The 11798-nt window shown below is 47.3% G+C and overlaps 1 protein-coding gene across 1 annotated transcript; it reads left to right on the forward strand.

Moving 5' to 3' along the window:
* Positions 1–4223: 4223 nt before the first annotated feature.
* Positions 4224–10907, forward strand: LOC113564258. Its single transcript, XM_026980178.1, has 3 exons — positions 4224–4376; positions 4431–4958; positions 10861–10907. The coding sequence occupies exons 1-3, from the start codon at positions 4328–4330 to the stop codon at positions 10905–10907; spliced, it is 624 nt and encodes a 207-aa protein (XP_026835979.1). The 5' UTR covers positions 4224–4327.
* Positions 10908–11798: the final 891 nt, after the last annotated feature.

The raw sequence follows: 11798 nt of genomic DNA on the forward strand, positions 1-11798 counted from the left end.
AAGTCGTTATCCAGCGCTGAAATATATGCAAATTGTTTTCGGCTCATGTCAGACATAAACTCTTTTTATGGCCAAGTGACATGTAAAGCCACCTAACCCACTCCTGCCCCCAATTCCCCACCCCATTTGTCTGGAAACACTTTCGTCTGCGTCTGGCAAAGAGAATTATTCCAGCCCCACTGTGTGTGCTCACGTTTATGCACTCTCCGTGTATCCAGAATCAGATAAGCGGAGCACACAGCTCAGCCCACTCCGAGGTGGGCTTTGGCCCCCTAAACACTCCAGCGCAGTGGCGGATCCAGTGGGGTACTTTGGAGCTCAAACTCCACCGACAGATTATTAATGATAGTTGAAAAAGGAGTAGGAGCACTTCACTAGTGAATAGTTACAAAAAGTAGCTATTCACTTCATTTTCCAATCCTACTCAGCTCAGGACCCAACAATATCTGAACACCTTTTGAGCTCCTGTGCCACTGCTTAAGTCCTTGCAACTTACAGCGGGAGAAGAGGCGACTTGCCGCACACGTTGTAGAATAATTGCGAATCATAAATATGAGGCACGACGTCCTCGACATTATTTAGAGGCAAACAGCAGGTCATAACTCTGCCCCCCTTTTCCACTTGCCGTTTATGGCCTGTTGATTTCGCAGAGTGCAGCTAACAGTTAATTAAGACATTCAAGCCAACCCCACCCACCCCGCCAATCGGCCATCCAGCGACTCATTCACGCCGAGCTCCGCTCCGGATCATCGCGTGTCTGCATCGCGGAGGAGGGAGAGCCGGAGGAGGAGGTGCAGCGGGCGGGAGAAAGACTTTCCATGTTCCATGTACCCTCCATCCACAACCTTCTACACCCGGGAAACCCACGGGGATGGGGCTACAAGCTTCTAATTGAGCGTGCACTGGGCGCTTCTAATTATCGCACGAAGCGAACAGTTTCCCATTTCCCATTTCGATCCCTTAACGCCATTGTTCCCCTTTTCCAGGACCTCTGCCTAACCCTTCATCTTGTTTGTTGTTATGTTGTTTATGGCAAATGGCCTGCGACATTTGGCGAAAGGCTCAGCCGAAACACGAATTAAGTTGCTTGCGTCTGCGACAAAGTTTAAAGTCGCTCCTGATTCGATGGGGAGGATTCGGGCTGCGGTTGGGCTCTTACCCCCACTTACCTGTGCACCCAAACAGCCATCCATCCATCCATACATCCTAACTTCATTACCCAGCACGGAGCTTGTGTGTGCAAATTTCCTGTTCTGCTTTTTACGGCGGCACGTAATCAAATTAAGCAATTACTGCCTGGCGCTCCTCCCCTCCGCCCTCCGCCCACCGCCCACCACATCCCCTTGATTGCGGGGCAACTTCAAGGGAAAATCACCAGCTGAAGTTGGGCTCTGCAATCATAATGGTAAATGCTGCCCAGGCAAATGGATTCGGGCTCCAGACCACCAGAAATGTTACCCTGCGCACAAGTGGGAATCAGTCCAACACCAGCCGTTCCACCGAAGGACATTCGCATCCTGGCTAATCCATGTCTGGTACTCGAACTCCGAAAGGGGAGAGCGATGTTAAACTGGGATGGATTGGAGTTGGGTTGAGGCATTCCTCACCCCCATCCACCCACTGAATTTGGATGATAATCGTTGGGTTTATGGCCAATTAATCAACTCTCCAGAGGCGCAAAGGCGAAGGAGGGGGATACACCACTCCCTTAACGGCTCCTAAACAAACATCCTGGACATGACTTTGGCCACTTTCCAATTGGACAAAACCCTGTAAGCGATATATTTACGATTCCTCGGGTTCAGATGGACACACCACGTTGTCAATTAATAATATTGAATGTGAACCCGCATTGGAGTGGGTATTCCTGTGTCCTGTGTCCTTGGCCTTGGTCATCCCAGTGCTCCCTTACTGGGCGTATCCTTGTATCCTTTCGCTTAATCGCCCGCTCGTAAAGCTCCGAATGCGAATGTCCCTAATTATAACTGACCACGCAGCAGTGCAATTCGCTTGCGTTTGTTTCTGCTTCTGTTTCTGTTTCTCCATTTCCTTTGGAATACCAGGAACACGAAAGAGCTCTCCCACTGACCTAATGAGCCATTTGGCCAATTGGGGTTAATGTCCACACCCGCAGGAAGGAGCGAAGGAGCGAAGAACGAACTAAACTCCGCTGAAGTCAACTTGAGGCTGCTCCTTGATGAATTTTTGAAGAGGCTTCGAGCGAACTTTCCCCAGGCAGGATAAATATATCAACCCGATTACCGCCTGCGAACTTCCTCCTCCTGATTTCCTTTATTCCTCGCTTCCTTTATTTGCCTCGGAAAAGAGCTCGGCTCTTCATTTTCATATTTTCCTTGTTTATGGCCAAACATTTTGGTCACGTGCCTGGGACGTGGGCATTTTTAGGCAACTTTTCGACGTGCTATCGAAGTTTCCCAGGAGGCGAGGGGCAGAGTGTGGAAAGGATGTCCTGGGGGCCTGGTTAAGTGCATTGTTCCATTGCTGATGACTGCAGCAATCGAACGATGTATGTTGTTAGCTTTGTGAGTCGGTTCGGTACCATATCGGTGAACCATCTCTCCTGTTGCTGCGAATTACGATATCTTTTGACATTTGTAAGCCTGGGTGATGATGCGTGAGCTGCAATAGCCACTTACTCGGAATCGCCTGAAGCAGCTTAGTCCTTGTCGAACACAACACAACACAACTCAACTCAACTCGACAGGACACAAACAGCTATCGGATGTTCTCTGCCCCGCATCGCTTTTTGGTGCGGATTGGAGTAAAGGGCAGTGGAGATGCAGATGCAATTCGAACGCTTTTGCATTCAATTTGTCACTGGTTTCGGCTCGGAAATGCATTCGGTATCAGTACCAGCCCCCACCTCATCGGTGGGTCAGCTCATGAAACTGTAATTCGAGGACTCTGCAGATGCATCGAAGGACCCCCAATGAAGTTCCCAAAACGGAGTGTCCTATATACGAATCTCGCACTGAGTTTACAGATTTTCCGCAAATATCAACAGCCTGGCACTCATAAATTAATTATTGGGCCGCAATATTGAAAAAGAGCGCACCGTAGGTTTCCTGAGGCAGTTTTTCGCAGCCTGATTCCTGGTAGTGATGGTAATGTAGTGGCCTCCATTCGCCAGATAAAAAGTTGATTATTTCATTACGGCTTACATCCTGCTGTCATCCCCATGCCCATTTGCATGATGTGGCTGGGTTTGCTGCTCCCCTGGCCTTCGGGTGCAATATCCAATATCCTTTATCCGTCGGCTCGTCCACATATTTTCCAATTCATTTCATCGCGAGATGTGCGGACTCATCTGATATTCAAATATCGCCGCTAAAAAGCGTAACCATGTCTGAGTCCGCCCGTATCCTGTATCCTGCCTCCTGCCTCCTGCCCCCTGGTGTCATCCTTCATCCGTGTCATCATCCCTTTTCTGCTCCTTTTCCCCATTTCCCCCTCACGATCGCATGTTAATAAAGTCGGCGCCAACTTGCATAATTCAATTACATCCCATGCAGACCCATAATAAAACTAAATCAAAGGAAAACAAAGCGTCACGCTTCATTTACTTTAGGCCAACTTCGCGGGGGAGGATTGGGGGCTTGTCCGAGCAATGCCCAAATTCAGAATGGGGACACTAGCAAACGGCTGAAAGCAATAAAATCTTTCACCAAGGAAGTTTCCGACTTCGACTTGTCGTCTCATACAAAAGTGGCATCCTTTGAGCTTATCCTCTTCGGACAACTATATACCATAAAACTGGATGACTGTTGATGTCCACTGGTTGGCTCGTCCTGCCAAGGATTTGCTGCTCCTGCTGCTGGCCACGAAAGTTTCCCGTCACTTCCGACAGCCCGGAGGCGCAGTTTTGCATGGGAAGCGTCCAGCAATTTGCAGGACCCACTTTTCCGGAGCTCTAAAACTTTGATTTCTGTATGGCTTGGCCTTAATAATATCCTGACTGCTGGCGAATTGGGCAATAAAAGTGCCATGCAACATGCAGATCCCAACGTACTTCAATTTTGAGTTTTGCATTTTCCCTTGTTTCGACAAAGCAACTGGCAGCGCTCTTTTCTGGGTTGTCGCCTTTCGGAAACAGGGTTTCCAAGCTTCCAAAAAGTTGATTCTTGTTGTGCAGCCCTTAGTTATCGACAGCTGTGAGGAAAAAAGTGAGAGTCCCAATTTCGCCAGTTGAAATTCTGTACAAAGTGTACATTAAATTCGAATTAGAGTTTTGCATAAGTGGGAATCTCTTTGAGTATCCATAAGCTGTGTGGAGACTTCGTTACTAGCCCGACAGAAATCTTTGAGCATGACTAAGCAACTGAAAGAGATTCTTCAAGCTAATGCAGACCATATAGGTAGGTGTAGAACATGAGAATCGCCAAAAAGTATTCTGACCAGCTTCTTTACAGATACTTTACGAGATATTTCAGTTCCCAGGCCCACTGGCAGTCTCATCCGACTCATCCACATTGAGCACAACTACAATTGCATTCCTGCTGATCACCCACCAGGAATCAAGTCCAAACGAACTCTGCGCCAGTTGGTTTGCTCCTTGCATGCAGAGCAAACTCTTGGCCCACTTGACTGTGCGGACTTAAAGGAGCACACTCTTAGGGCAGATGTGATCCTGCGACGATTGCGTCGGTTCCTCGCCAGCAAGCGCAGATTCATCGACTTTAGTCCCATGTCTGTGCTACAAGAGGCCATTGTGCAACATTTGGCCGCAGAGATGGGCTGCACGACCAGATTTTATGACGGTCAAGATGGCAGGCGGTACTTGGTTGCCTATAGACCGGGAATCGGTCCCAATTCCTTTGAATTGCGAGCTCGCGAGGGACATGTAAGCCACCAGAAGAAGCAGATGGATTTGCGCCAAATGGCAGAGCATTCCTGTCGTCTGGGCAGGAAAATTCTTGAGAAGTTCAGTGCCAACAACGGTATGAAAACACATGAAGCATGTAGATTTGTAGGGCATCATTTAGATGATTGATTTGAAAAATACATCAAAGCAGTTCGAGTTGATCAGATTTCAAGTTTAAATAGTGAGCAATAGGGGAAACGTGGCTGCGGAAATGAACATCTCTTCTTTCATTTTATCCGTGCCTGCTCCACTTCAGATTGCTCCTAAGATGTGATTGATTCGACAGCTATTCAAATCCGGCAGATGGAAAATAAATATGGAGAAAATAATGCACAATTCTGTCTTATTTTCGCTTTTAATGGCACAAAGCCACCTCTCAAATTGCTTTCCCATTGTGCGAAGCTCGTGAAGATGCAACTATCTGCAAAATGTCAGGATTACTTCAGTGCGGCAATTTGTTGTCCAGAGCCTGGACTTTAACCCCACATCCTTATTGCTTCCTTCTCTCTGGTCACGTGCCCATTTCGCTTACATTAAGGGGATTTGCCGTATTTTGTTTTCTTGTATAGCGATTTGATTCCATTTCCTGTTCGCCACACACACATTTTTCTGCCATACACCCTTTGCCACAGATCAACGTATATTTGTTTTACTCCCACATTATTATCCTGATCCCAGCTCCTTTTTTCTACGGATTCCCCAGTGGGGTTGGTGTGAACTTTGGCACTCTGCTGCAGCTTTTTCTCCGGTTTATCCTTTGTCCTGCAACTGCTGCAACTATTTAGTGCTTTCCACTTGTGTTTCCACTTCTTATTGTGTTCTATATCCGCTCTGCTACTGCCATTTGTTGCATCGGGGGATGACTGTAGCGCTCACCCTTTTCGCATCCAGCATGTCGAGGGGATGGACTAAGTCCTAGGAAGATGGGGATTTTTGGTTGCAGGGAAAGTGGGAGTGGGTGTGGGTGTGTTTGCTTCGCTGATAAGTGCACGTCTGGGGGATTAGCGGTCTCTTATCGGTCTATCGGTCGGAATCCGTGTAGCCGGGTCATCCCAGTGCCACTCAAATCGCAGCTTCATCACAGTCAATTTACTTGGCGAGGCTTTAATAGCTGCCATTGAGTCACGTGCTCGAAAGCTTTTCAAATTTGATTACATTTTAAAGGATTTACGTACATGTCCAACTGTTTCGCCTCGATAACTTTTATTACTCCCGTCGACAGTCTGCCAAGTGTAATTGAATTCTCCCGCTGGGAAGGCACGACTATAGACACCCTGGCCATATAACCATATAACTGCTGGCAATTGTTTTGACCAAGTTGTGCAATTTGTCTGACTGCAAATTAAATCCATTGGCGCTGCCTTTGTGTCCTGCTCGCAATTAGTGGCACCAATTGGGATTGCAGCTCGTTCCGCAGCTGATTCGGCCAGATTGGATTAGTGTCAGTTGCCAGTGCAATCAGGAGCACGAAGCAACAGTTGCAGGCTCCCAAGGCTGGCCACCCCAAGGGTGTCCACAAGAGCAGGGCCACTCCCCAGTGCGCATGTGCCCACACAGGATGCCGAGTGTCCTTCGGCCTTTTCTGGCTTTTGGCCCGTGTTGATGTTATGTAAACAAACGACAGTTGGACACACGGCGCCCGGCGAGACTGCGGCTTGTCCGAGTGTTCGGATACTCGGTTAATCGAAGGTGGGCTTGGCTTCCGGACCTCTGACAACATCCGTGCCGGTACCAGGTTTTCCATGTCGAACCTTCCAGCCAAACGGTGGGTAAATGGGCAAAAGGGACGGTATCCGGTATCATCAGATGCCATGTCGCTTACTCACCGTAATGAAACACCTTTGATATGGAAACCCCGGGAAATGCCAGTGGCTCGTAGTCGGAGATTGTTCCCACATTACTTGTCAGCAGTTTGTGTTGATTGCTAAGGGGTTTGTCCGGCACACTTTACCCATGCCACGGATGAACATTTATTCCACTGCCGAGGGAAACGAGGGAGCTGGGCAAATATTTGCACTCCATAATGAAATAGTTGTCCATTCAGACAACGGGCTTGTCACGAATGTTTCTTCTTGAGTCCCCAAGATAAGTCTTCAAGACATTAAAGAATATTTAAGCTCCATTATCTAAAAGGGTTTCCTCAGATGCATGTTTGCTGGTGGGCCTTGGATCCTGCTCACTCCATCTGATCCATTTTAAAATGCCGTTTGATTGATGTGGCACTCGTCATTTTGTAGCTTCGGCTTGTTGAATAGCCAAATGAATATTTAAAGGCTGTTTTAAGAGTTTTTGTAACTTTTACACTAAACAAACACCTTAGCGTTCGAAGTCTTAAACTGAAGCAGCACGGAAATCTGAACTTTATGTTTTACTAAAGTTTTACTCCATATAGAAACTATGCGCCCACGACACTTGAAGTCTTCAACTTCAGAAAAAGCACTCATACGCAGTGTGGCACAACCACCTTTGCGCTCAAATCACACATCCTGCCACAACCGCAGGATTGCGTGACCAGCACTCATGCGTATGTGTGTGTAACCCAGTGGCTGTGTGTGTGTGTGTGTGTGGGGGGGCACAGTGATAAGGGCAGTAACCATTGGGAGGGGAAAAGAGCGGGCTGTAAAGTTGCCCCGCTTTCGCATGTGTTTACATAAAATCAAGAAGTTGACACTAATTGAAATATGCCGGGGATTAAAAGCCACTCAATAAATGCCAGCCAGCGTAGCCTCAACAACATCCCCGCCCTCCCCGCAAAAGCCCCCAGATGCCGAACCTTTGTGCGGCTCAAGTTTCGCGACCACAAGACATAAGCCATAAAAGAATATTATGCAAATTTGATGTTCCGCTCGAACACTTCCAGTGGGGACCCTTCGCTTAGTGGCTCGTTGATTGAATGGCCACTAAGTGCTTTGGCCCAAAGCAGCAGCAACAACAACAGCGAAGGACCACCAATAATCTGGCTACTTGAATTATGTCGTAACCCAGAAGTGTGCTATGATTTTCGCTGGCAAGGAGGCATCCTAGATGTGCTTACAGCTGCGGTCAAGCCATTAGTGCAAACGCAATGCAATGCCATTAAAAGCTAATTGTTCTACAATATTGTTCTGATTGTAATGGTATAAGTGCTTAAAGAATTTAATTCTTTCTTAAAGAATTGTGTAGTTATTCACAGGCAGCTCGTAGGGGTTCTAAGCTTTCGGTTCAAAGGCGCAACACAAGCAGACTGATTCTTTTTTATCACTATATAGCCATGTTTCTATAGCCATAAATCAATGATTACGCTCCGATAGAGAAGTCATGCCCCGCAGTTTGCAATATATTCAAACATCCCATTATGGAGTCAGAGCCGCATCCATGGAATATGCACACTTTCACAATGGACAGATGACCAAATGCGAATAACTAGCTTATCCCACATCAGCTGCAGGCGAAAATGTTCCATTAGCTTTAATGTGCCTGCCCAATTCCCAGGGTTTATTAAATTCGCGTAAAATATTTCGCAGCGCACGGTATAATGGCGCTGTAATGCAGACTGGTAATGGAAGTGGACCAGGCCAAAACACCTGCCCATTGGCCAGACAAATTTTCAGCCATATATTTTGATGGCTGATTAAAAATAACGAGCGACATTTGCTTTTGTTGTCCCTGTAAATGGAAAATGATTGCAAATGCTCTGTCGCGTGGAATGAGAAGGAATGGTTATTTTCGTTCTCAGGGCTAATTTGTACAGACAATTAATTTTTGTTACCGATTTGCTCATTGGGGAGCAGCTTGTTTAACAAAAATGTTGGTTGCCGTTACGGATTTTTATCGAATGCAAAATTGATGGCCCATGTTTGCGGCACACTATTATCCACCGAGGATTCAATTGAGCCTGAATCAATAAATCGTCCCTTATGCGTAAATTAAATCCGATATTTTTGTAATTTACGTGCGTTTTTGGGGCAGTTTTCAAGCTACTGTGACATTTTTCATTTCGAATACATCGCACAGCATAGTTGGCAAGACGAAAGTACTTCTTCACTTCAAAGAAAACACTAATCGAGCCCTAGTTCGTTAACCCTTGCCAGTCATTTGAGATGCCCCCTGGAAAAGCCGAGTGCAAACAAAGTAGAGTGCTGAGGTGGAATAAAGTATGACCCGGAATCGAGGCAAGCTCACGATTCAATTAGAAGTGAAAGCCACTTTGTAATTGAAACAAGGAGGCCAGAGGGCAGCCCATCGATGTCCTTTTAATTGCTGGAGAATGGGTGAGCCGAGTCGAGAGCCCACAATCTCAGCAGGGCAGAGTAAATATTGTTCCAGACTGAAATTGTCCAAGGAAAAGCGGTGGAACGTGTTCCTCCGAGGAATTCCTAATGATGAATTGCCACGGGACGCGGAGTAACAGGGGGTAACAGATTATTATTCATTACTGCTCAGACTTCTTCCCTGAGTCGTTTCTCCGTCTCCGGCCTGCTCCTTGCAAGTAATTGAAAAGTTTTCCCACTCCAACTCGTCCATTTAGGGCTCATCTTCTGCTCATCGCATCTCATCAGCTCCGTTCGGTTCCGGAGACAATGGCAACTGCTCAATTTGTCACTTGCCGGAGGAGCTGGGCTTCCAGGAGGAGGACCTGCAGGCGTGCCAGTCTGACGGATGATGATGCGAGTGACTAAACAGAAGCCTCCTCAGTTCCTTCCCTACTGCTCCGCTCGCTGATTATGATTGAGTTGATGCAGTTAATGTGTTATCGACTAAGGATGTGCTCCTAGTTACAACTCCCCGTTTGTCTGCTGCTCCATTTGAATTCGTTACAGTGATTTCACATGCAAAACACACATTCGTTCCGCTTATGTGTCCTCTGAATAATTAATGCATCCGCCGAGTGACTTCTGAAAGTCGAATAACTCAGTCGTTTTTGAGTAGCTGCAGCTGCCTTTGAAGTATTTAAAGGTGGTGATGGGTTGGTATAGAAGTGGACTTGGTGGCTTCCAAGCCCGATGAGCCGATCCCTAATCAAGTGATTTAGTTGCCATCCCGCGGCGCTTTTTGGGCGCAGATAAGTTTAATTAAAACGACCGCAACATTCCTTGGTTTAGCTTGGGAATTACTTTCATCGGCTAGAAAACTATCTTCTGTTGCTGGTGAAACTTTAAAATTCCAAAAATGTTCCAGCGCAAAAAGAGAAATCGGAAAATGAAGGCAACAAACTTTTCTGATTTCGATTTTTATTGCGGCCAGAAAATGGGAAAAGCGAGAAGAGCTGTGAGCAAAAAGCAAAAGCCAAGTGGGCAAGAGTTTACCATGGAGATAGAAGCAGTTTCGGTTGCTTCTTGGCAACAATTTCATTTTGGGAGCACTCGACTGTCCCGGATCCATTGCCATGCCCACGAGGCCCACCCCATTGCACTTTGACCCACCTCCCTGCTCCAATGCAGTTGGCATTCCATTCGGGTTACCTGCACACGCAACCAGCAAGGATAACCCGCAAGGATATAGGGGAAGGGGGAGGGGAAGGGGGAGGGACAGCTGAATAAACACGTAGACCAAACAACAATGAGCAGGGGGAAAACCACCTGAACCACCTGAACCACTTGAACCACAAACATTTCCAAAGCCAAAACTTGTTCCCTTTTCCAGTTCATAATTTATGCCAAACAAACCCATAAACACTGCCTCAAATTTATTAAAGCGCCTTCCATTTTCAACCACCAACTCATATGCGATGTAAGTCAGTTACTTCATGGAAAGTTGCGATGGATCTCCTCGGAGCCCCTAAGCTGTTAATCTTTCGGCAACTTCCTAATTACTTTTGCAGGGGAGTAACTTTTATTTTGATTTTGCAAATTGTTTGCTCCGCCGAACCACACATCACCACATATAACATACACCCTCATTTCCAAGTCCTGCAATTGAGGAAGCCCCGTCTTCTTTTGTCAACTCCACTCTTTCTGCAGTCTGATTTGCACTAAATCAAATCACTTTTTAACCAACAGGAACTGGGCAGAGCGAGGAAGAAATCGGAGCAAGGAACATGGAGTGACCAGCAGCAGGAAAGTGGACAAAGTGACAGGCGATAGCCACAAAACAACACAGGCGAAGGAGGAAAGCAGGCCAGTTGACAGGAGCTCAGCCAATAAAAGCCAACCAAACTCAGTCTGGGCCAAATTTGGACACACTGATGCAAAAAGGCGGAGGAGGAAGCCACCAGCAGCAGCAGCAGCAGCAGCAGCAGCAACCGCAGCAAAACAAAACTGAAAACGGAAAAGTTGCTCTGAAACAGACTGCAAAAGGGGACTGAGGGGACTGAGGGGAGCAGCCAGCGGAAGCCGAGGCTGAAAAGTTGCCAAATTTGGTAGACAGACCCCTTTCTGGCCATCTCGTTCCCACCTCCAGCCGGAACAGTTAGCAGCAGCTGGAATTTGATTTTAACGCTTATTCGAGAGCTTGGGATCTGTTTGTGGCACCAGCCACTGACAACCATCACCAGGCAGGAGCAACTGGCAGCCGAATTAAAGCCAGCACCAGGAGAACTCCGCCCCAACTCCGCTTGGAAGCTACGCATCAATGGCAACACATTGAGATTGGCTGTCAAAGGGGAGCATCCGGATTCCGGATTCCGGACACGGGAGTAGAGCGGAGCGGAGTGGAGCCGTGGAAATGTTCGCCACTTGCGGCGACACATGCTCTGACAATTCATTGACTCGCAGCACCCACACCCACTAAGCCAACCTCCAACCTACACCATGGGACTCCTTCCTCTGATCCTGCTCCTATGCCTAACCATGTCCACCTCGGTCAGCGGCTATCTGAACATTTTCATCAGCCACCACGAGGTGATGAAACTGATGGGTAAGTCCAGTCTCATTTCCGCTAATCCATTAATGAAACTTCGATTGGGCCACCGCCACACCCACTCCACGAGCAGGACACC

Source organism: Drosophila erecta, unplaced genomic scaffold (assembly GCF_003286155.1).
Source record: "Drosophila erecta strain 14021-0224.00,06,07 unplaced genomic scaffold, DereRS2 tig00000092-arrow-pilon, whole genome shotgun sequence".
In the NCBI taxonomy this organism is placed as follows: domain Eukaryota; kingdom Metazoa; phylum Arthropoda; class Insecta; order Diptera; family Drosophilidae; genus Drosophila; species Drosophila erecta.

Coding starts and splice junctions, on each gene's coding strand:
- LOC113564258 (XM_026980178.1), top strand. CDS start 4,328: ATGACTAAGCAACTGAAAGAGATTCTTCAAGCTAATGCAGACCATATA. Junction 4,377..4,430: donor AGCTAATGCAGACCATATAG/GTAGGTGTAGAA, acceptor GCTTCTTTACAG/ATACTTTACGAGATATTTCA. Junction 4,959..10,860: donor GAAGTTCAGTGCCAACAACG/GTATGAAAACAC, acceptor TTTAACCAACAG/GAACTGGGCAGAGCGAGGAA.